This window comes from Oncorhynchus nerka, linkage group LG13 (genome assembly GCF_034236695.1).
Source record: "Oncorhynchus nerka isolate Pitt River linkage group LG13, Oner_Uvic_2.0, whole genome shotgun sequence".
Taxonomy (NCBI): Eukaryota; Metazoa; Chordata; class Actinopteri; order Salmoniformes; family Salmonidae; genus Oncorhynchus; species Oncorhynchus nerka.
In genome coordinates, this window is record NC_088408.1 from 96712177 (window position 1) to 96739676 (window position 27500).

Below are 27500 nucleotides of genomic sequence, written 5' to 3' on the forward strand. Positions count from 1 at the left end.
ATACCATATAATACCATACCATATAATACCATACCATATAATTAATACCATACCATATAATACCATACCATATAATACCATACCATATAATACCACACCATACCATATAATACCATACCATATAATACCATATAATACCATACCATATAATACCATACCATATAATACCATACCATACCATATAATACCATACCATATAATACCATACCATATAATACCATACCATATAATACCATACCATATAATACCATACCATACCATATAAGTCGGGATAGTCAGGATTCCTGCAGCCGTGTTTAGCAATAACAGAAGTTTATTTAGTGCTTTATCCGTGTAGCCGGAAGGTTAGGCATTGCAGTAGTCTAACCTAGAAGTAACAAAAGCATGGATGAATTTTTCTGCATCATTTTTGGACAGAAAGTTTCTGATTTTTGCAATGTTATGTAAATGGAAAAAAAGCTGTCCTTGAAACAGTCTTAATATGTTCGTCAAAAGAGAGATCAGGGTCCAGAGTAACGCCGAGGTCCTTCACGGTTTTATTTGAGACGACTGTACAACCATCAAAATTAATTGTCAGATTCAACAGAAGATCTCTTTGTTTCTTGGGACCTAAAACAAGCATCTCTGTTTTATCTGAGTTTAAAAGTAGAAAGTTTGCAGCCAACCACTTCTTTATGTCTGAAACACAGGCTTCTAGCGAGGGCAATTTTGGGGCTTCACCATGTTTCATTGAAATGTACAGCTGTGTGTCATCCGCATAGCAGTGAAAGTTAACATTATATTTTCGAATGACATCCCCAACAGGTAAAATATATAGTGAAAACAATAGTGGTCCTAAAACGGAACCTTGAGGAACACCAACATTTACAGTTGATTTGTCAGAGGACAAACCATTCACAGAGACAAACTGATGTCTTTCCGACAGATAAGATCTAAACCAGGCCAGATCTTGTCCGTGTAGACCAATTTGGGTTTCCAATCTCTCCAAAAGAATGTGGTGATCGATGGTATCAAAAGCAGCACTAAGGTCTAGGAGCACAAGGACAGATGCAGAGACTCGGTTTGACACCATAGAAGGTCATTTACCACCTTCACAAGTGCAGTCTCAGTGCTATGATGGGGTCTAAAACCAGACTGAAGCATTTCGTATACATTGTTTATCATCAGGAAGGCAGTAACTTGCTGCGCACAGCGTTTTAATTTTTTTTTGAGAGGAATGGAAGATTCGATATATATATATATACTATAACTGATTGATTGATTGACTGATGTTTATTTCTAGACTATAACTGATTGATTGACTGACGTTTATTTCTATACTATAACTGATTGACTGACTGATGTTTATTTCTAGACTATAACTGATTGATTGACTGACGTTTATTTCTATACTATAACTGATTGACTGACTGATGTTTATTTCTATACTATAACTGATTGATTGACTGACGTTTATTTCTAGACTATAACTGATAGATTGATTGACTGATGTTTATTTCTAGACTATAACTGATTGATTGACTGATGTTTATTTCTAGACTATAACGGATTGATTGACTGACTGATGTTTATTTTTAGACTATAACTGATTGACTGACTGATGTTTATTTCTATACTATAACTGATTGATTGACTGATGTTTATTTCTAGACTATAACTGATTGATTGATTGACTGATGTTTATTTCTAGACTATAACTGATTGATTGATTGACTGATGTTTATTTCTATACTATAACTGATTGACTGACTGATGTTTATTTCTAGACTATAACTGATTGATTGACTGATGTTTATTTCTAGACTATAACTGATTGATTGACTGATGTTTATTTCTATACTATAACTGATTGATTGATTGACTGGTGTTTATTTCTAGACTATAACTGATTGATTGACTGACTGATGTTTATTTCTAGACTGTAACTGATTAACTGATTGACTGACTGACTGACTGATTGATTGATTTATGTTGCAGGCCACCAACCTGATCAGTAAGAAGGAGCTGTTGACCATGGACCCAGACACCGATGATGGTCAGCTGGTCTATGAGGTCACAGCAGAGCCTAAACACGGCTTCCTGGAGAGCAAACTAAAACCTGGGGCTCCTATCACCTCCTTCACACAAGGTATGGTGTGTGTTTGTATGTGTGTATGTGGGGGGGGGTTGTCTGTGTGTGTGCGAGGGCAGTGCACAAAACTTTCATTGAGCTCAAACTGGAAAAAGCCCCCCCCCCCTTAAAAAAACGAACGACTCATAATTTATATCTCGAAAGTCATAACATAACAACTGTCTCTGTAGCAACACACTTTCATTGTTTTTTTTGCATTGGCCTATTTATTTCTGCGACACACTCGTCACAAACTGTAAGCCAGCTAGTTACACTGCCTCCTAAAGACACGATCGACATCAGGAACAGAGGGTGGGCTGTCAACTGATCGTTGATGTTGATGGTTAATGTACATCTGCTAGTTATCTACTGATTGAGATTTATCTTTAATGCTCTTAAAATAATAACTTAAGATAATATTCATATTTTTCTAACTCAAGATATATGGCTGGGTGGCTAGTGGCTTGTGTGAATATTTTAGTATATCGAGGTTACTTAGAGTTTAAACTAACTGTGTTGCTGCTGCAGACTGAGGAAGGGATGGAGTTGGGTCTGAGCGAGGTTGAAGTAGCAGCTCCTCTCTGTCTTTCTGCCTCTCTGCTGACAGACCAAATCAAGTGATATGTTAATCACATGTTATTCTGCTGTGGCAAAACAGTTGATGTTTAAACTAGGTAGCTAGCTACCGTAAAACGTCAATTAAACGCATAGTCTCAAATAGCCGCTTGTCCCTTTTAATAGCCAGGCAATGGCACACATTTTCAGCAAATAAACGCCTGTTTCAAATAAATGGCACTTTTAAATGAATTGTTTACGAGTTTTAATGTTTGATTTCACATTAAATAATTCAGTAATGACTCTGAAAAATGATTGCAAGCATCTGTTTTTATCGGCAGTAAGAAACTGCTAGCCGCTTCCCGGGTGGCGCAGTGGTTAAGGGCGCTGTACTGCAGCGCCAGCTGTGCCACCAGAGACTCTGGAAATTAAGAAATGTATTAAAATGCTGGAATTGAATGCTGAATTAAACAATTTTGCCATGCATGGGAAGCTAGGAGCCATTTATGTGTTGTTGTGAGTTGTATTTCTTCCCTGTTAGCTAGTGATAGTCTCGGAAATCCCAGACATTAAGCAGCAGCAATAGGTTTGGGGAGGATGTCAGATTCTCTTGTACATTTTGGGGGGGGGGGGAATCATTCTGGGGAGGGTCCTCTTCAGACAGAAAACTCTCCCAACAAATCATGAGTTTCGGTAGGCGGACCAAGCCTGAAAAATATAACTATTTCTGTAGCCTGTCTCAGAACGGCGCGATTTGAAACCAAAGTTTGCAGGAAAACCCTTTGCCTTGGTTTTAGTAATAGATGATTCAAACTAGCAAAATAACCTCTGCGTTCTCCATCTCACTAGCTAGCTAGCTACTACCTTGTGTCTGGCGGGGATGTTTGCACTAGGGCAGCAAGTGGACAAGGCGGTAATGTCACCGGTTGTTTCCTGTTCCAACTCTCTGTCCCAGCTGGACGTGTATGCTGTGGACCAGTGGTACATTGTTGGAGGCAACTCAAATGCCTAGAAAGACTAGATAGGCCGAGCATCACTTTCACTATCTATCTGAAAATTCGCCATTTCCTAGCAACGTTTACCTGCTAGAATCAGAAGCTTGAAAACCCCATGAGAGAAAAAAGCTTTAATTTTTTTTTATTAAACTGAACATCATTTATATGATGTTATTTTTAAAATATTAATAATATTTTTTTCTGTCGAATATAATAGTTTCAGTATAGTTTTAGTTTTTAATTACTGACCACAACCACACAATTATTGACCACAACCACACAGCTATTGACCACAGCCTGTTTCAGTTTTAGTTTACTGTAATAAACTTGACCATCACCTAAAAGGGCACTTGGTGAGTGGGAGGGCAAAGGGGCATGTGCTTGGCACAGGTTGACTCCTATCTGTGCACGTGCCTGGTGTGCAAGCATCTACTCACCAGAGTGACCAAACTAAACATTCATCACCAGACCAAACTAAACAATCATCACCAGACCAAACTAAACAATCATCACCAGAGTGACCAAACTAAACATTCATCACCAGAGTGACCAAACTAAACAATCATCACCAGACCAAACTAAACATTCATCACCAGACCAAACTAAACAATCATCACCAGAGTGACCAAACTAAACATTCATCACCAGAGTGACCAAACTAAACAATCATCACCAGACCAAACTAAACAATCATCACCAGACCAAACTAAACAATCATCACCAGACCAAACTAAACAATCATCACCAGACCAAACTAAACAATCATCACCAGACCAAACTAAACAATCATCACCAGACCAAACTAAACAATCATCACCAGAGTGACCAAACTAAACATTCATCACCAGAGTGACCAAACTAAACGTTCATCACCAGAGTGACCTAACTAAACATTCATCACCAGAGTGACCTAACTAAACATTCATCACCAGACCAAACTAAACAATCATCACCAGAGTGACCAAACTAAACAATCATGACCAGACCAAACTAAACAATCATCACCAGACCAAACTAAACATTCATCACCAGAGTGACCAAACTAAACAATCATCACCAGACCAAACTAAACAATCATCACCAGAGTGACCAAACTAAACAATCATCACCAGACCAAACTAAACAATCATCACCAGACCAAACTAAACAATCATCACCAGAGTGACCAAATTAAACATTCATCACCAGAGTGACCTAACTAAACATTCATCACCAGAGTGACCTAACTAAACATTCATCACCAGACCAAACTAAACAATCATCACCAGACCAAACTAAACAATCATCACCAGACCAAACTAAACAATCATCACCAGACCAAACTAAACAATCATCACCAGACCAAACTAAACAATCATCACCAGAGTGACCAAACTAAACAATCATCACCAGAGTGACCAAACTAAACAATCATCACCAGACCAAACTAAACATTCATCACCAGACCAAACTAAACAATCATCACCAGACCAAACTAAACAATCATCACCAGACCAAACTAAACAATCATCACCAGACCAAACTAAACAATCATCACCAGACCAAACTAAACAATCATCACCAGAGTGACCAAACTAAACAATCATCACCAGAGTGACCAAACTAAACAATCATCACCAGACCAAACTAAACATTCATCACCAGACCAAACTAATCAATCATCACCAGACCAAACTAAACATTCATCACCAGAGTGACCAAACTAAACATTCATCACCAGAGTGACCAAACTAAACAATCATCACCAGACCAAACTAAACAATCATCACCAGAGTGACCAAACTAAACATTCATCACCAGAGTGACCAAACTAAACATTCATCACCAGAGTGACCAAACTAAACATTCATCACCAGACCAAACTAAACAATCATCACCAGACCAAACTAAACAATCATCACCAGACCAAACTAAACATTCATCACCAGACCAAACTAAACAATCATCACCAGACCAAACTAAACAATCATCACCAGAGTGACCAAACTAAACAATCATCACCAGAGTGACCAAACTAAACATTCATCACCAGACCAAACTAAACAATCATCACCAGACCAAACTAAACAATCATCACCAGACCAAACTAAACAATTATCACCAGACCAAACTAAACAATCATCACCAGAGTGACCAAACTAAACAATCATCACCAGAGTGACCAAACTAAACAATCATCACCAGACCAAACTAAACATTCATCACCAGACCAAACTAAACAATCATCACCAGACCAAACTAAACAATCATCACCAGACCAGACTAAACAATCATCACCAGACCAAACTAAACAATCATCACCAGAGTGACCAAACTAAACATTCATCACCAGACCAAACTAAACAATCATCACCAGAGTGACCAAACTAAACATTCATCACCAGACCAAACTAAACAATCATCACCAGAGTGACCAAACTAAACATTCATCACCAGAGTGACCAAACTAAACAATCATCACCAGACCAAACTAAACAATCATCACCAGAGTGACCAAACTAAACAATCATCACCAGACCAAACTAAACAATCATCACCAGACCAAACTAAACAATCATCACCAGACCAAACTAAACATTCATCACCAGAGTGACCAAACTAAACATTCATCACCAGAGTGCCCAAACTAAACAATCATCACCAGAGTGACCAAACTAAACAATCATCACCAGAGTGACCAAACTAAACATTCATCACCAGACCAAACTAAACAATCATCACCAGAGTGACCAAACTAAACAATCATCACCAGACCAAACTAAACAATCATCACCAGACCAAACTAAACAATCATCACCAGAGTGACCAAACTAAACAATCATCACCAGAGTGACCAAACTAAACATTCATCACCAGAGTGACCAAACTAAACATTCATCACCAGACCAAACTAAACAATCATCACCAGACCAAACTAAACAATCATCACCAGAGTGACCAAACTAAACAATCATCACCAGAGTGACCAAACTAAACAATCATCACCAGACCAAACTAAACAATCATCACCAGACCAAACTAAACAATCATCACCAGACCAAACTAAACATTCATCACCAGAGTGACCAAACTAAACATTCATCACCAGAGTGACCAAACTAAACAATCATCACCAGACCAAACTAAACAATCATCACCAGAGTGACCAAACTAAACAATCATCACCAGAGTGACCAAACTAAACAATCATCACCAGACCAAACTAAACAATCATCACCAGACCAAACTAAACAATCATCACCAGAGTGACCAAACTAAACAATCATCACCAGAGTGACCAAACTAAACAATCATCACCAGACCAAACTAAACAATCATCACCAGACCAAACTAAACAATCATCACCAGAGTGACCAAACTAAACAATCATCACCAGAGTGACCAAACTAAACAATCATCACCAGACCAAACTAAACAATCATCACCAGACCAAACTAAACAATCATCACCAGAGTGACCAAACTAAACATTCATCACCAGACCAAACAAAACAATCATCACCAGACCAAACTAAACAATCATCACCAGACCAAACTAAACAATCATCACCAGACCAAACTAAACAATCATCACCAGACCAAACTAAACAATCATCACCAGACCAAACTAAACAATCATCACCAGACCAAACTAAACAATCATCACCAGAGTGACCAAACTAAACATTCATCACCAGACCAAACTAAACAATCATCACCAGACCAAACTAAACAATCATCACCAGACCAAACTAAACAATCATCACCAGACCAAACTAAACAATCATCACCAGACCAAACTAAACAATCATCACCAGACCAAACTAAACATTCATCACCAGACCAAACTAAACAATCATCACCAGACCAAACTAAACAATCATCACCAGACCAAACTAAACAATCATCACCAGACCAAACTAAACAATCATCACCAGACCAAACTAAACAATCATCACCAGAGTGACCAAACTAAACAATCATCACCAGAGTGACCAAACTAAACAATCATCACCAGACCAAACTAAACATTCATCACCAGACCAAACTAATCAATCATCACCAGACCAAACTAAACATTCATCACCAGAGTGACCAAACTAAACAATCATCACCAGAGTGACCAAACTAAACAATCATCACCAGACCAAACTAAACAATCATCACCAGAGTGACCAAACTAAACATTCATCACCAGAGTGACCAAACTAAACATTCATCACCAGAGTGACCAAACTAAACATTCATCACCAGACCAAACTAAACAATCATCACCAGACCAAACTAAACAATCATCACCAGACCAAACTAAACAATCATCACCAGACCAAACTAAACAATCATCACCAGACCAAACTAAACAATCATCACCAGAGTGACCAAACTAAACAATCATCACCAGAGTGACCAAACTAAACATTCATCACCAGACCAAACTAAACAATCATCACCAGACCAAACTAAACAATCATCACCAGACCAAACTAAACAATTATCACCAGACCAAACTAAACAATCATCACCAGAGTGACCAAACTAAACAATCATCACCAGAGTGACCAAACTAAACAATCATCACCAGACCAAACTAAACATTCATCACCAGACCAAACTAAACAATCATCACCAGACCAAACTAAACAATCATCACCAGACCAGACTAAACAATCATCACCAGACCAAACTAAACAATCATCACCAGAGTGACCAAACTAAACATTCATCACCAGACCAAACTAAACAATCATCACCAGAGTGACCAAACTAAACATTCATCACCAGACCAAACTAAACAATCATCACCAGAGTGACCAAACTAAACATTCATCACCAGAGTGACCAAACTAAACAATCATCACCAGACCAAACTAAACAATCATCACCAGAGTGACCAAACTAAACAATCATCACCAGACCAAACTAAACAATCATCACCAGACCAAACTAAACAATCATCACCAGACCAAACTAAACAATCATCACCAGACCAAACTAAACATTCATCACCAGAGTGACCAAACTAAACAATCATCACCAGAGTGACCAAACTAAACAATCATCACCAGAGTGACCAAACTAAACATTCATCACCAGACCAAACTAAACAATCATCACCAGACCAAACTAAACAATCATCACCAGACCAAACTAAACAATCATCACCAGACCAAACTAAACAATCATCACCAGAGTGACCAAACTAAACAATCATCACCAGAGTGACCAAACTAAACATTCATCACCAGAGTGACCAAACTAAACATTCATCACCAGACCAAACTAAACAATCATCACCAGACCAAACTAAACAATCATCACCAGAGTGACCAAACTAAACAATCATCACCAGAGTGACCAAACTAAACAATCATCACCAGACCAAACTAAACAATCATCACCAGACCAAACTAAACAATCATCACCAGACCAAACTAAACATTCATCACCAGAGTGACCAAACTAAACATTCATCACCAGAGTGACCAAACTAAACAATCATCACCAGACCAAACTAAACAATCATCACCAGAGTGACCAAACTAAACAATCATCACCAGAGTGACCAAACTAAACAATCATCACCAGACCAAACTAAACAATCATCACCAGACCAAACTAAACAATCATCACCAGAGTGACCAAACTAAACAATCATCACCAGAGTGACCAAACTAAACAATCATCACCAGACCAAACTAAACAATCATCACCAGACCAAACTAAACAATCATCACCAGAGTGACCAAACTAAACAATCATCACCAGAGTGACCAAACTAAACAATCATCACCAGACCAAACTAAACAATCATCACCAGACCAAACTAAACAATCATCACCAGAGTGACCAAACTAAACATTCATCACCAGACCAAACAAAACAATCATCACCAGACCAAACTAAACAATCATCACCAGACCAAACTAAACAATCATCACCAGACCAAACTAAACAATCATCACCAGACCAAACTAAACATTCATCACCAGACCAAACTAAACAATCATCACCAGACCAAACTAAACAATCATCACCAGAGTGACCAAACTAAACATTCATCACCAGACCAAACTAAACAATCATCACCAGACCAAACTAAACAATCATCACCAGACCAAACTAAACAATCATCACCAGACCAAACTAAACAATCATCACCAGACCAAACTAAACAATCATCACCAGACCAAACTAAACAATCATCACCAGACCAAACTAAACAATCATCACCAGAGTGACCAAACTAAACAATCATCACCAGAGTGACCAAACTAAACATTCATCACCAGACCAAACTAAACAATCATCACCAGAGTGACCAAACTAAACAATCATCACCAGAGTGACCAAACTAAACAATCATCACCAGACCAAACTAAACAATCATCACCAGAGTGACCAAACTAAACAATCATCACCAGACCAAACTAAACAATCATCACCAGAGTGACCAAACTAAACAATCATCACCAGACCAAACTAAACAATCACCACCAGACCAAACTAAACAATCATCACCAGAGTGACCAAACTAAACAATCATCACCAGAGTGACCAAACTAAACATTCATCACCAGACCAAACTAAACAATCATCACCAGAGTGACCAAACTAAACAATCATCACCAGTGACCAAACTAAACAATCATCACCAGACCAAACTAAACAATCATCACCAGACCAAACTAAACATTCATCACCAGAGTGACCAAACTAAACAATCATCACCAGACCAAACTAAACATTCATCACCAGACCAAACTAAACAATCATCACCAGACCAAACTAAACAATCATCACCAGACCAAACTAAACAATCATCACCAGACCAAACTAAACATTCATCACCAGAGTGACCAAACTAAACAATCATCACCAGAGTGACCAAACTAAACAATCATCACCAGACCAAACTAAACAATCATCACCAGACCAAACTAAACAATCATCACCAGAGTGACCAAACTAAACAATCATCACCAGAGTGACCAAACTAAACAATCATCACCAGACCAAACTAAACAATCATCACCAGACCAAACTAAACAATCATCACCAGTGACCAAACTAAACATTCATCACCAGACCAAACAAAACAATCATCACCAGACCAAACTAAACAATCATCACCAGACCAAACTAAACAATCATCACCAGAGTGACCAAACTAAACAATCATCACCAGACCAAACTAAACATTCATCACCAGACCAAACTAAACAATCATCACCAGACCAAACTAAACAATCATCACCAGACCAAACTAAACAATCATCACCAGAGTGACCAAACTAAACAATCATCACCAGACCAAACTAAACAATCATCACCAGACCAAACTAAACAATCATCACCAGAGTGACCAAACTAAACAATCATCACCAGAGTGACCAAACTAAACAATCATCACCAGACCAAACTAAACAATCATCACCAGAGTGACCAAACTAAACAATCATCACCAGAGTGACCAAACTAAACAATCATCACCAGACCAAACTAAACAATCATCACCAGACCAAACTAAACAATCATCACCAGACCAAACTAAACAATCATCACCAGAGTGACCAAACTAAACAATCATCACCAGAGTGACCAAACTAAACATTCATCACCAGACCAAACTAAACAATCATCACCAGAGTGACCAAACTAAACAATCATCACCAGAGTGACCAAACTAAACAATCATCACCAGAGTGACCAAACTAAACAATCATCACCAGACCAAACTAAACAATCATCACCAGACCAAACTAAACAATCATCACCAGACCAAACTAAACAATCATCACCAGAGTGACCAAACTAAACAATCATCACCAGAGTGACCAAACTAAACAATCATCACCAGACCAAACTAAACATTCATCACCAGACCAAACTAAACAATCATCACCAGACCAAACTAAACAATCATCACCAGACCAAACTAAACAATCATCACCAGACCAAACTAAACAATCATCACCAGACCAAACTAAACAATCATCACCAGAGTGACCAAACTAAACAATCATCACCAGACCAAACTAAACAATCATCACCAGAGTGACCAAACTAAACAATCATCACCAGACCAAACTAAACAATCATCACCAGACCAAACTAAACAATCATCACCAGAGTGACCAAACTAAACAATCATCACCAGACCAAACTAAACAATCATCACCAGACCAAACTAAACAATCATCACCAGACCAAACTAAAGAATCATCACCAGAGTGACCAAACTAAACATTCATCACCAGACCAAACAAAACAATCATCACCAGACCAAACTAAACAATCATCACCAGACCAAACTAAACAATCATCACCAGACCAAACTAAACATTCATCACCAGACCAAACTAAACAATCATCACCAGACCAAACTAAACAATTATCACCAGACCAAACTAAACAATCATCACCAGAGTGACCAAACTAAACAATCATCACCAGACCAAACTAAACAATCATCACCAGAGTGACCAAACTAAACAATCATCACCAGAGTGACCAAACTAAACATTCATCACCAGACCAAACTAAACAATCATCACCAGAGTGACCAAACTAAACATTCATCACCAGAGTGACCAAACTAAACATTCATCACCAGAGTGACCAAACTAAACATTCATCACCAGAGTGACCAAACTAAACAATCATCACCAGACCAAACTAAACAATCATCACCAGAGTGACCAAACTAAACAATCATCACCAGACCAAACTAAACAATCATCACCAGAGACCAAACTAAACAATCATCACCAGACCAAACTAAACAATCATCACCAGAGTGACCAAACTAAACAATCATCACCAGACCAAACTAAACAATCATCACCAGAGTGACCAAACTAAACAATCATCACCAGAGTGACCAAACTAAACATTCATCACCAGACCAAACTAAACAATCATCACCAGACCAAACTAAACAATCATCACCAGAGTGACCAAACTAAACAATCATCACCAGAGTGACCAAACTAAACAATCATCACCAGACCAAACTAAACAATCATCACCAGACCAAACTAAACAATCATCACCAGACCAAACTAAACAATCATCACCAGACCAAACTAAACATTCATCACCAGAGTGACCAAACTAAACAATCATCACCAGAGTGACCAAACTAAACAATCATCACCAGAGTGACCAAACTAAACAATCATCACCAGACCAAACTAAACAATCATCACCAGACCAAACTAAACAATCATCACCAGAGTGACCAAACTAAACAATCATCACCAGACCAAACTAAACAATCATCACCAGAGTGACCAAACTAAACAATCATCACCAGAGTGACCAAACTAAACAATCATCACCAGACCAAACTAAACATTCATCACCAGACCAAACTAAACAATCATCACCAGACCAAACTAAACAATCATCACCAGACCAAACTAAACAATCATCACCAGACCAAACTAAACAATCATCACCAGACCAAACTAAACAATCATCACCAGACCAAACTAAACAATCATCACCAGAGTGACCAAACTAAACAATCATCACCAGAGTGACCAAACTAAACATTCATCACCAGACCAAACTAAACAATCATCACCAGAGTGACCAAACTAAACAATCATCACCAGAGTGACCAAACTAAACAATCATCACCAGACCAAACTAAACAATCATCACCAGAGTGACCAAACTAAACAATCATCACCAGACCAAACTAAACAATCATCACCAGAGTGACCAAACTAAACAATCATCACCAGACCAAACTAAACAATCACCACCAGACCAAACTAAACAATCATCACCAGAGTGACCAAACTAAACAATCATCACCAGAGTGACCAAACTAAACATTCATCACCAGACCAAACTAAACAATCATCACCAGAGTGACCAAACTAAACAATCATCACCAGTGACCAAACTAAACAATCATCACCAGACCAAACTAAACAATCATCACCAGACCAAACTAAACAATCATCACCAGACCAAACTAAACAATCATCACCAGACCAAACTAAACATTCATCACCAGAGTGACCAAACTAAACAATCATCACCAGAGTGACCAAACTAAACAATCATCACCAGACCAAACTAAACATTCATCACCAGACCAAACTAAACAATCATCACCAGACCAAACTAAACAATCATCACCAGACCAAACTAAACAATCATCACCAGACCAAACTAAACAATCATCACCAGACCAAACTAAACAATCATCACCAGACCAAACTAAACATTCATCACCAGAGTGACCAAACTAAACAATCATCACCAGAGTGACCAAACTAAACAATCATCACCAGACCAAACTAAACAATCATCACCAGACCAAACTAAACAATCATCACCAGAGTGACCAAACTAAACAATCATCACCAGAGTGACCAAACTAAACAATCATCACCAGACCAAACTAAACAATCATCACCAGACCAAACTAAACAATCATCACCAGTGACCAAACTAAACATTCATCACCAGACCAAACAAAACAATCATCACCAGACCAAACTAAACAATCATCACCAGACCAAACTAAACAATCATCACCAGAGTGACCAAACTAAACAATCATCACCAGACCAAACTAAACATTCATCACCAGACCAAACTAAACAATCATCACCAGACCAAACTAAACAATCATCACCAGACCAAACTAAACAATCATCACCAGAGTGACCAAACTAAACAATCATCACCAGACCAAACTAAACAATCATCACCAGACCAAACTAAACAATCATCACCAGAGTGACCAAACTAAACAATCATCACCAGACCAAACTAAACAATCATCACCAGACCAAACTAAACAATCATCACCAGAGTGACCAAACTAAACAATCATCACCAGAGTGACCAAACTAAACAATCATCACCAGACCAAACTAAACAATCATCACCAGACCAAACTAAACAATCATCACCAGACCAAACTAAACAATCATCACCAGAGTGACCAAACTAAACAATCATCACCAGAGTGACCAAACTAAACATTCATCACCAGACCAAACTAAACAATCATCACCAGAGTGACCAAACTAAACAATCATCACCAGAGTGACCAAACTAAACAATCATCACCAGAGTGACCAAACTAAACAATCATCACCAGACCAAACTAAACAATCATCACCAGACCAAACTAAACAATCATCACCAGACCAAACTAAACAATCATCACCAGAGTGACCAAACTAAACAATCATCACCAGAGTGACCAAACTAAACAATCATCACCAGACCAAACTAAACAATCATCACCAGACCAAACTAAACATTCATCACCAGACCAAACTAAACAATCATCACCAGACCAAACTAAACAATCATCACCAGACCAAACTAAACAATCATCACCAGACCAAACTAAACAATCATCACCAGACCAAACTAAACATTCATCACCAGAGTGACCAAACTAAACAATCATCACCAGAGTGACCAAACTAAACAATCATCACCAGAGTGACCAAACTAAACAATCATCACCAGACCAAACTAAACAATCATCACCAGACCAAACTAAACAATCATCACCAGAGTGACCAAACTAAACAATCATCACCAGAGTGACCAAACTAAACAATCATCACCAGACCAAACTAAACAATCATCACCAGACCAAACTAAACAATCATCACCAGAGTGACCAAACTAAACATTCATCACCAGACCAAACAAAACAATCATCACCAGACCAAACTAAACAATCATCACCAGACCAAACTAAACAATCATCACCAGACCAAACTAAACATTCATCACCAGACCAAACTAAACAATCATCACCAGACCAAACTAAACAATTATCACCAGACCAAACTAAACAATCATCACCAGAGTGACCAAACTAAACAATCATCACCAGACCAAACTAAACAATCATCACCAGAGTGACCAAACTAAACATTCATCACCAGAGTGACCAAACTAAACATTCATCACCAGACCAAACTAAACAATCATCACCAGAGTGACCAAACTAAACATTCATCACCAGAGTGACCAAACTAAACATTCATCACCAGAGTGACCAAACTAAACATTCATCACCAGAGTGACCAAACTAAACAATCATCACCAGACCAAACTAAACAATCATCACCAGAGTGACCAAACTAAACAATCATCACCAGACCAAACTAAACAATCATCACCAGAGTGACCAAACTAAACAATCATCACCAGACCAAACTAAACAATCATCACCAGAGTGACCAAACTAAACAATCATCACCAGACCAAACTAAACAATCATCACCAGAGTGACCAAACTAAACAATCATCACCAGAGTGACCAAACTAAACAATCATCACCAGAGTGACCAAACTAAACAATCATCACCAGACCAAACTAAACAATCATCACCAGACCAAACTAAACAATCATCACCAGAGTGACCAAACTAAACAATCATCACCAGAGTGACCAAACTAAACAATCATCACCAGACCAAACTAAACAATCATCACCAGACCAAACTAAACAATCATCACCAGAGTGACCAAACTAAACAATCATCACCAGACCAAACTAAACAATCATCACCAGAGTGACCAAACTAAACAATCATCACCAGAGTGACCAAACTAAACAATCATCACCAGACCAAACTAAACAATCATCACCAGACCAAACTAAACAATCATCACCAGACCAAACTAAACAATCATCACCAGACCAAACTAAACAATCATCACCAGACCAAACTAAACAATCATCACCAGACCAAACTAAACAATCATCACCAGACCAAACTAAACAATCATCACCAGAGTGACCAAACTAAACAATCATCACCAGACCAAACTAAACAATCATCACCAGACCAAACTAAACAATCATCACCAGACCAAACTAAACAATCATCACCAGAGTGACCAAACTAAACAATCATCACCAGAGTGACCAAACTAAACAATCATCACCAGACCAAACTAAACAATCATCACCAGAGTGACCAAACTAAACAATCATCACCAGAGTGACCAAACTAAACAATCATCACCAGACCAAACTAAACAATCATCACCAGACCAAACTAAACAATCATCACCAGAGTGACCAAACTAAACAATCATCACCAGAGTGACCAAACTAAACATTCATCACCAGACCAAACTAAACAATCATCACCAGAGTGACCAAACTAAACAATCATCACCAGAGTGACCAAACTAAACAATCATCACCAGAGTGACCAAACTAAACAATCATCACCAGACCAAACTAAACAATCATCACCAGACCAAACTAAACAATCATCACCAGACCAAACTAAACAATCATCACCAGAGTGACCAAACTAAACAATCATCACCAGAGTGACCAAACTAAACAATCATCACCAGACCAAACTAAACATTCATCACCAGAACAAACTAAACAATCATCACCAGACCAAACTAAACAATCATCACCAGACCAAACTAAACAATCATCACCAGACCAAACTAAACAATCATCACCAGACCAAACTAAACAATCATCACCAGAGTGACCAAACTAAACAATCATCACCAGAGTGACCAAACTAAACAATCATCACCAGACCAAACTAAACAATCATCACCAGAGTGACCAAACTAAACAATCATCACCAGAGTGACCAAACTAAACAATCATCACCAGACCAAACTAAACAATCATCACCAGACCAAACTAAACAATCATCACCAGAGTGACCAAACTAAACAATCATCACCAGAGTGACCAAACTAAACATTCACCACCAGACCAAACTAAACAATCATCACCAGAGTGACCAAACTAAACAATCATCACCAGAGTGACCAAACTAAACAATCATCACCAGAGTGACCAAACTAAACAATCATCACCAGACCAAACTAAACAATCATCACCAGACCAAACTAAACAATCATCACCAGACCAAACTAAACAATCATCACCAGAGTGACCAAACTAAACAATCATCACCAGAGTGACCAAACTAAACATTCATCACCAGACCAAACTAAACAATCATCACCAGAGTGACCAAACTAAACAATCATCACCAGAGTGACCAAACTAAACAATCATCACCAGACCAAACTAAACAATCATCACCAGACCAAACTAAACAATCATCACCAGACCAAACTAAACAATCATCACCAGAGTGACCAAACTAAACAATCATCACCAGAGTGACCAAACTAAACAATCATCACCAGACCAAACTAAACATTCATCACCAGACCAAACTAAACAATCATCACCAGACCAAACTAAACAATCATCACCAGACCAAACTAAACAATCATCACCAGACCAAACTAAACAATCATCACCAGACCAAACTAAACAATCATCACCAGACCAAACTAAACAATCATCACCAGAGTGACCAAACTAAACAATCATCACCAGAGTGACCAAACTAAACATTCATCACCAGACCAAACTAAACAATCATCACCAGAGTGACCAAACTAAACAATCATCACCAGAGTGACCAAACTAAACAATCATCACCAGAGTGACCAAACTAAACAATCATCACCAGACCAAACTAAACAATCATCACCAGAGTGACCAAACTAAACAATCATCACCAGACCAAACTAAACAATCATCACCAGAGTGACCAAACTAAACAATCATCACCAGAGTGACCAAACTAAACATTCACCACCAGACCAAACTAAACAATCATCACCAGAGTGACCAAACTAAACAATCATCACCAGAGTGACCAAACTAAACAATCATCACCAGAGTGACCAAACTAAACAATCATCACCAGACCAAACTAAACAATCATCACCAGACCAAACTAAACAATCATCACCAGACCAAACTAAACAATCATCACCAGACCAAACTAAACATTCATCACCAGAGTGACCAAACTAAACAATCATCACCAGAGTGACCAAACTAAACAATCATCACCAGAGTGACCAAACTAAACAATCATCACCAGACCAAACTAAACAATCATCACCAGACCAAACTAAACAATCATCACCAGAGTGACCAAACTAAACAATCATCACCAGAGTGACCAAACTAAACAATCATCACCAGACCAAACTAAACAATCATCACCAGACCAAACTAAACAATCATCACCAGAGTGACCAAACTAAACATTCATCACCAGACCAAACAAAACAATCATCACCAGACCAAACTAAACAATCATCACCAGACCAAACTAAACAATCATCACCAGACCAAACTAAACATTCATCACCAGACCAAACTAAACAATCATCACCAGACCAAACTAAACAATCATCACCAGACCAAACTAAACAATTATCACCAGACCAAACTAAACAATCATCACCAGAGTGACCAAACTAAACAATCATCACCAGACCAAACTAAACATTCATCACCAGACCAAACTAAACAATCATCACCAGACCAAACTAAACAATCATCACCAGAGTGACCAAACTAAACATTCATCACCAGAGTGACCAAACTAAACATTCATCACCAGACCAAACTAAACAATCATCACCAGAGTGACCAAACTAAACATTCATCACCAGAGTGACCAAACTAAACATTCATCACCAGAGTGACCAAACTAAACATTCATCACCAGAGTGACCAAACTAAACAATCATCACCAGACCAAACTAAACAATCATCACCAGAGTGACCAAACTAAACAATCATCACCAGACCAAACTAAACAATCATCACCAGACCAAACTAAACAATCATCACCAGACTAAACAATCATCATCAGAGTGACCAAACTAAACATTCATCACCAGAGTGACCAAACTAAACAATCATCACCAGAGTGACCAAACTAAACAATCATCACCAGACCAAACTAAACAATCATCACCAGACCAAACTAAACAATCATCACCAGACCAAACTAAACAATCATCACCAGAGTGACCAAACTAAACATTCATCACCAGAGTGACCAAACTAAACATTCATCACCAGACCAAACTAAACAATCATCACCAGACCAAACTAAACAATCATCACCAGACCAAACTAAACAATCATCACCAGAGTGACCAAACTAAACAATCATCACCAGACCAAACTAAACAATCATCACCAGAGTGACCAAACTAAACAATCATCACCAGAGTGACCAAACTAAACAATCATCACCAGACCAAACTAAACAATCATCACCAGACCAAACTAAACAATCATCACCAGACCAAACTAAACAATCATCACCAGAGTGACCAAACTAAACATTCATCACCAGAGTGACCAAACTAAACATTCATCACCAGACCAAACTAAACAATCATCACCAGACCAAACTAAACAATCATCACCAGACCAAACTAAACAATCATCACCAGAGTGACCAAACTAAACAATCATCACCAGAGTGACCAAACTAAACAATCATCACCAGACCAAACTAAACAATCATCACCAGACCAAACTAAACATTCATCACCAGAGTGACCAAACTAAACATTCATCACCAGAGTGACCAAACTAAACAATCATCACCAGACCAAACTAAACAATCATCACCAGAGTGACCAAACTAAACAATCATCACCAGAGTGACCAAACTAAACAATCATCACCAGAGTGACCAAACTAAACATTCATCACCAGAGTGACCAAACTAAACAATCATCACCAGAGTGACCAAACTAAACAATCATCACCAGACCAAACTAAACAATCATCACCAGACCAAACTAAACAATCATCACCAGAGTGACCAAACTAAACAATCATCACCAGAGTGACCAAACTAAACAATCATCACCAGACCAAACTAAACATTCATCACCAGAGTGACCAAACTAAACAATCATCACCAGACCAAACTAAACAATCATCACCAGACCAAACTAAACAATCATCACCAGAGTGACCAAACTAAACAATCATCACCAGAGTGACCAAACTAAACAATCATCACCAGACCAAACTAAACATTCATCACCAGAGTGACCAAACTAAACAATCATCACCAGACCAAACTAAACAATCATCACCAGACCAAACTAAACAATCATCACCAGAGTGACCAAACTAAACAATCATCACCAGAGTGACCAAACTAAACAATCATCACCAGAGTGACCAAACTAAACATTCATCACCAGAGTGACCAAACTAAACATTCATCACCAGAGTGACCAAACTAAACATTCATCACCAGACCAAACTAAACAATCATCACCAGACCAAACTAAACAATCATCACCAGACCAAACTAAACAATCATCACCAGAGTGACCAAACTAAACAATCATCACCAGACCAAACTAAACAATCATCACCAGAGTGACCAAACTAAACATTCATCACCAGAGTGACCAAACTAAACAATCATCACCAGAGTGACCAAACTAAACAATCATCACCAGACCAAACTAAACAATCATCACCAGACCAAACTAAACAATCATCACCAGACCAAACTAAACAATCATCACCAGAGTGACCAAACTAAACATTCATCACCAGAGTGACCAAACTAAACATTCATCACCAGACCAAACTAAACAATCATCACCAGACCAAACTAAACAATCATCACCAGACCAAACTAAACAATCATCACCAGAGTGACCAAACTAAACAATCATCACCAGAGTGACCAAACTAAACAATCATCACCAGACCAAACTAAACAATCATCACCAGACCAAACTAAACATTCATCACCAGAGTGACCAAACTAAACATTCATCACCAGAGTGACCAAACTAAACAATCATCACCAGACCAAACTAAACAATCATCACCAGAGTGACCAAACTAAACAATCATCACCAGAGTGACCAAACTAAACAATCATCACCAGAGTGACCAAACTAAACATTCATCACCAGAGTGACCAAACTAAACAATCATCACCAGAGTGACCAAACTAAACAATCATCACCAGACCAAACTAAACATTCATCACCAGAGTGACCAAACTAAACAATCATCACCAGACCAAACTAAACAATCATCACCAGACCAAACTAAACAATCATCACCAGAGTGACCAAACTAAACAATCATCACCAGAGTGACCAAACTAAACAATCATCACCAGACCAAACTAAACATTCATCACCAGAGTGACCAAACTAAACAATCATCACCAGACCAAACTAAACAATCATCACCAGAGTGACCAAACTAAACATTCATCACCAGAGTGACCAAACTAAACATTCATCACCAGAGTGACCAAACTAAACATTCATCACCTTAGTGACCAAACTAAACAATCATCACCAGAGTGACCAAACTAAACAATCATCACCAGACCAAACTAAACATTCATCACCAGACCAAACTAAACAATCATCACCAGAGTGACCAAACTAAACAATCATCACCAGACCAAACTAAACAATCATCACCAGACCAAACTAAACATTCATCACCAGAGTGACCAAACTAAACATTCATCACCAGAGTGACCAAACTAAACAATCATCACCAGACCAAACTAAACAATCATCACCAGAGTGACCAAACTAAACAATCATCACCAGAGTGACCAAACTAAACAATCATCACCAGAGTGACCAAACTAAACATTCATCACCAGAGTGACCAAACTAAACAATCATCACCAGAGTGACCAAACTAAACAATCATCACCAGACCAAACTAAACAATCATCACCAGACCAAACTAAACAATCATCACCAGAGTGACCAAACTAAACAATCATCACCAGAGTGACCAAACTAAACAATCATCACCAGACCAAACTAAACATTCATCACCAGAGTGACCAAACTAAACAATCATCACCAGACCAAACTAAACAATCATCACCAGACCAAACTAAACAATCATCACCAGAGTGACCAAACTAAACAATCATCACCAGAGTGACCAAACTAAACAATCATCACCAGACCAAACTAAACATTCATCACCAGAGTGACCAAACTAAACAATCATCACCAGACCAAACTAAACAATCATCACCAGACCAAACTAAACAATCATCACCAGAGTGACCAAACTAAACAATCATCACCAGAGTGACCAAACTAAACAATCATCACCAGAGTGACCAAACTAAACATTCATCACCAGAGTGACCAAACTAAACATTCATCACCAGAGTGACCAAACTAAACATTCATCACCAGACCAAACTAAACAATCATCACCAGACCAAACTAAACAATCATCACCAGACCAAACTAAACAATCATCACCAGAGTGACCAAACTAAACAATCATCACCAGACCAAACTAAACAATCATCACCAGAGTGACCAAACTAAACATTCATCACCAGAGTGACCAAACTAAACAATCATCACCAGAGTGACCAAACTAAACAATCATCACCAGACCAAACTAAACAATCATCACCAGACCAAACTAAACAATCATCACCATACCAAACTAAACAATCATCACCAGAGTGACCAAACTAAACATTCATCACCAGAGTGACCAAACTAAACATTCATCACCAGACCAAACTAAACAATCATCACCAGACCAAACTAAACAATCATCACCAGACCAAACTAAACAATCATCACCAGAGTGACCAAACTAAACAATCATCACCAGACCAAACTAAACAATCATCACCAGACCAAACTAAACATTCATCACCAGAGTGACCAAACTAAACATTCATCACCAGAGTGACCAAACTAAACAATCATCACCAGACCAAACTAAACAATCATCACCAGAGTGACCAAACTAAACAATCATCACCAGAGTGACCAAACTAAACAATCATCACCAGAGTGACCAAACTAAACATTCATCACCAGAGTGACCAAACTAAACAATCATCACCAGAGTGACCAAACTAAACAATCATCACCAGACCAAACTAAACATTCATCACCAGAGTGACCAAACTAAACAATCATCACCAGACCAAACTAAACAATCATCACCAGACCAAACTAAACAATCATCACCAGAGTGACCAAACTAAACAATCATCACCAGAGTGACCAAACTAAACAATCATCACCAGACCAAACTAAACATTCATCACCAGAGTGACCAAACTAAACAATCATCACCAGACCAAACTAAACAATCATCACCAGAGTGACCAAACTAAACATTCATCACCAGAGTGACCAAACTAAACATTCATCACCAGAGTGACCAAACTAAACATTCATCACCTTAGTGACCAAACTAAACAATCATCACCAGAGTGACCAAACTAAACAATCATCACCAGACCAAACTAAACATTCATCACCAGACCAAACTAAACAATCATCACCAGAGTGACCAAACTAAACAATCATCACCAGAGTGACCAAACTAAACATTCTATCTGATTATTTTCTTCTTCAGTGATTTCTGTCTTAAAATGTGTCCCTTTTAATTGGAGTGATATTGTTCTAACGTCATCCTAACATTGTGCTAACGTCATCCTAACATTGTGCTAACGTCATCCTAACATTGTTCTAACGTCATCCTAACATTGTGCCAACGTCATCCTAACATTGTGCTAACGTCGTCCTAACACTTTGCTAACGTCGTCCCCTGCCCTCCAGCTGACGTTAACCTGGGCTTGATCCGCTACGTGCTCCACGAGGAGAGCGTGACAGAGACCGTGGACAACTTTAAGTTCCTGGTGAAGGACAGCAAGCCCAACGTTGTCTCTGATAACCTGTTCCACATCCAGTGGTCCCTCATCAGCTTCCAACACAGGAGGTGAGAGAAACAAGGCTGTTCTTCACAGTACATATTTTCTGTCACAAGTATTAGTGGTTAGAGTGTAGGGACGGCAGGGTAGCCTAGTGGTTAGAGTGTAGAGGCGGCAGCGTACCCTAGTGGTTAGAGTGTAGGGACGGCAGGGTAGCCTAGTGGTTAGAGTGTAGAGGCGGCAGGGTAGCCTAGTGGTTAGAGTGTAGGGGCGGCAGCGTAGCCTAGTGGTTAGAGTGTAGAGGCGGCAGCGTAGCCTAGTGGTTAGAGTGTAGGGGCGGCAGCGTAGCCTAGAGGTTAGAGTGTAGGGGCGGCAGCGTAGCCTAGTGGTTAGAGTGTAGGGGCGGCAGCGTAGCCTAGTGGTTAGAGTGTAGGGGCGGCAGCGTAGCCTAGTGGTTAGAGTGTAGGGGCGGCAGCGTAGCCTAGAGGTTAGAGTGTAGGGGCGGCAGCGTAGCCTAGTGGTTAGAGCGTTGGACTAGTAACCAGCAGGTAGCCTAGTGGTTAGAGCGTTGGACTAGTAACCAGCAGGTAGCCTAGTGGTTAGAGCGTTGGACTAGTAACCAGCAGGTAGCCTAGTGGTTAGAGCATTGGACTAGTAACCAGCAAGGTAGCCTAGTGGTTAGAGCTTTGGACTAGTAACCAGCAGGTAGCCTAGTGGTTAGAGCGTTGGACTAGTAACCAGCAGGTAGCCTAGTGGTTAGAGTGTTGGACTAGTAACCAGCAGGTAGCCTAGTGGTTAAAGCGTTGGACTAGTAACCAGCAGGTAGCCTAGTGGTTAGCGCGTTGGACTAGTAACCGTAAAGGTTGCATGATCGAATCCCCGAGCTGACAAGGTACAAATCTGTCATTCTGCCCCCTGAACAAGGCAGTTAACCCACTGTTCCTAGGCCGTCATTGAAAATACGAATTTATTCTTAACTGACTTGCCTAGTTAAGTAAAAAATAAATGGGTTTTCCGGATCTGGTCGCTGTTTTACACAATTCTCTGCTCTCACTGGCCACAAAGTCCATTTCAGATATTATACTGTATACTGTATCTCTCAAAAAACGGTATGTTTAGGTGACTGAGGTCCTCTGTTCCCATACAGCTACAATGTGAGTGAGAAGGCTGGCACGGTGTCAGTCACAGTGAAGAGGACGGGCAACCTGAACCAGTATGCCATCGTGCTGTGTCGTACGGAGCAGGGCACCGCCACCTCCACCTCCAGCGTGGGCTCTCGTCCCGGGCAGCAGGACTACGTGGAGTACGCTGGGCAGGTACGGGCAACACTACACTGGCATTGTTTTATTAAAACGGGCAACACTACACTGGCAACACTACACTGGCATTGTTTTATTAAAACGGGCAACACTACACTGGCATTGTTTTATTAAAACGGGCAACACTACACTGGCATTGTTTTGTTAAAACGGGCAACACTACACTGGCATTGTTTTATTAAAACGGGCAACACTACACTGGCATTGTTTTATTAAAACGGGCAACACTACACTGGCATTGTTTTATTAAAACGGGCAACACTACACTGGCATTGTTTTATTAAAACGGGCAACACTACACTGGCATTGTTTTGTTAAAACGGGCAACACTACACTGGCATTGTTTTATTAAAACGGGCAACACTACACTGGCATTGTTTTATTAAAACGGGCAACACTACACTGGCATTGTTTTATTAAAAGTACTGGGCGTTATTATACAATATAAAAACACAACATGTTTTACAGGATAAATGAGACAATTAGACATTTCATGTATATCCTGTGTTTAGAAGAAATGGCCTCAAAACGTGTCTCTTTTCTCTCTCTCTCTCTCTCTCTCTCTCTCCCTCTCTCTCCCTCTCTCTCCAGGTCCAGTTTGACGAGCGGGAGGACACCAAGGTGTGTACCATAGTGATCCAGGACGACAAGGTGTTTGAAGGTGTGGAGAGTTTCCAGGTGGAGCTGAGCATGCCCGTCTATGCCCTCCTGGGTCAGGTGACCCGCGCCAGCGTCAACATAAACGACACCGAAGACGAACCCACGCTGCAGTTTGACAAGAAGATCTACCACGTCAACGAGAGTACCGGCTTCATACACGCCCCCATAGAGAGGAAAGGTATCAACCCTAAACATAACAAACTAGCATGTACATAACCTTAACTCTGCCTTGTCAACCATTACCGGGTTCATACACGCCCCTATAGAGAGGAAAGGTATCAACCCTAAACATAACAAACTAGCATGTACATAACCTTAACTCTGCCTTGTCAACCATTACCGTGTTCATACACGCCCCTATAGAGAGGAAAGGTATCAACCCTAAACATAACAAACTAGCATGTACATAACCTTAACTCTGCCTTGTCAACCATTACCGGGTTCATACACGCCCCTATAGAGAGGAAAGGTATCAACCCTAAACATAACAAACTAGCATGTACATAACCTTAACTCTGCCATGTCAACCATTACCGTGTTCATACACGCCCCTATAGAGAGGAAAGGTATCAACCCTAAACATAACAAACTAGCATGTACATAACCTTAACTCTGCCTTGTCAACCATTACCGGGTTCATACACACTCCAATATAAAGGAAAGGCAAGGAGGATAGTAACCTTAAATCTACAGTACCAGTCAAAAATTTGGACACACCTACTCATTCGTGAGTTTTTCTTAATTTTTTACTATTTTCTACATTGTAGAATAATAGTGTGAAGACATCAAAACTATGAAACACACACATAACACATATGGAATCATGTAGTAACCAAAAAAGTGTTGAGCATATTTTTTTATTCTTCCAAGTAGTCACCCTTTGCCTTGATGACAGCTTTGCACACTCTTGGCATTCTCTCAACCAGCTTCACATGGAATACTTTTCCAACAGTCTTGAAGGAGTTCACACATATGACGAACACTTGTTGGCTGCTTTTCCTTCCCTTTGCGGTCCAACTCATCCCAAACTATCTCTATTGGGATGAGGTCGGGTGATTGTGGAGGCCAGGTCATCTGATGCACCACTCCATCACTCTCCTTCTTGGTCAAATAGCCCTTGCACAGTCTAGAGGTGTGTTGGGTCATTGTCCTGTTGAAAAATAAATGATAGTCCCACTAAGCGCAAACCAGATGGGATGGCGTATCGCTGCAGAATGCTGTGGTTGAGGAAGTGATTGAATTGAACATTTTATTGACCCCATCAACCCTGTTTAGGAAGGCAACCTTAATCTATTCTT

The 27500-nt window shown here is 39.3% G+C and overlaps 1 protein-coding gene across 1 annotated transcript in view; it reads left to right on the forward strand.

Annotated features, from left to right (window-relative positions):
• The window catches only part of LOC115122266 (extracellular matrix organizing protein FRAS1-like), a 523719-nt gene that overhangs the window by 445967 nt on the left and 50252 nt on the right, over positions 1-27500 (forward strand). Inside the window, 4 exon segments of the mRNA XM_065027018.1 lie at positions 1978-2128; positions 24132-24291; positions 25371-25539; positions 26134-26380. Of these exon segments, the coding sequence (XP_064883090.1) occupies positions 1978-2128; positions 24132-24291; positions 25371-25539; positions 26134-26380 (727 nt within the window).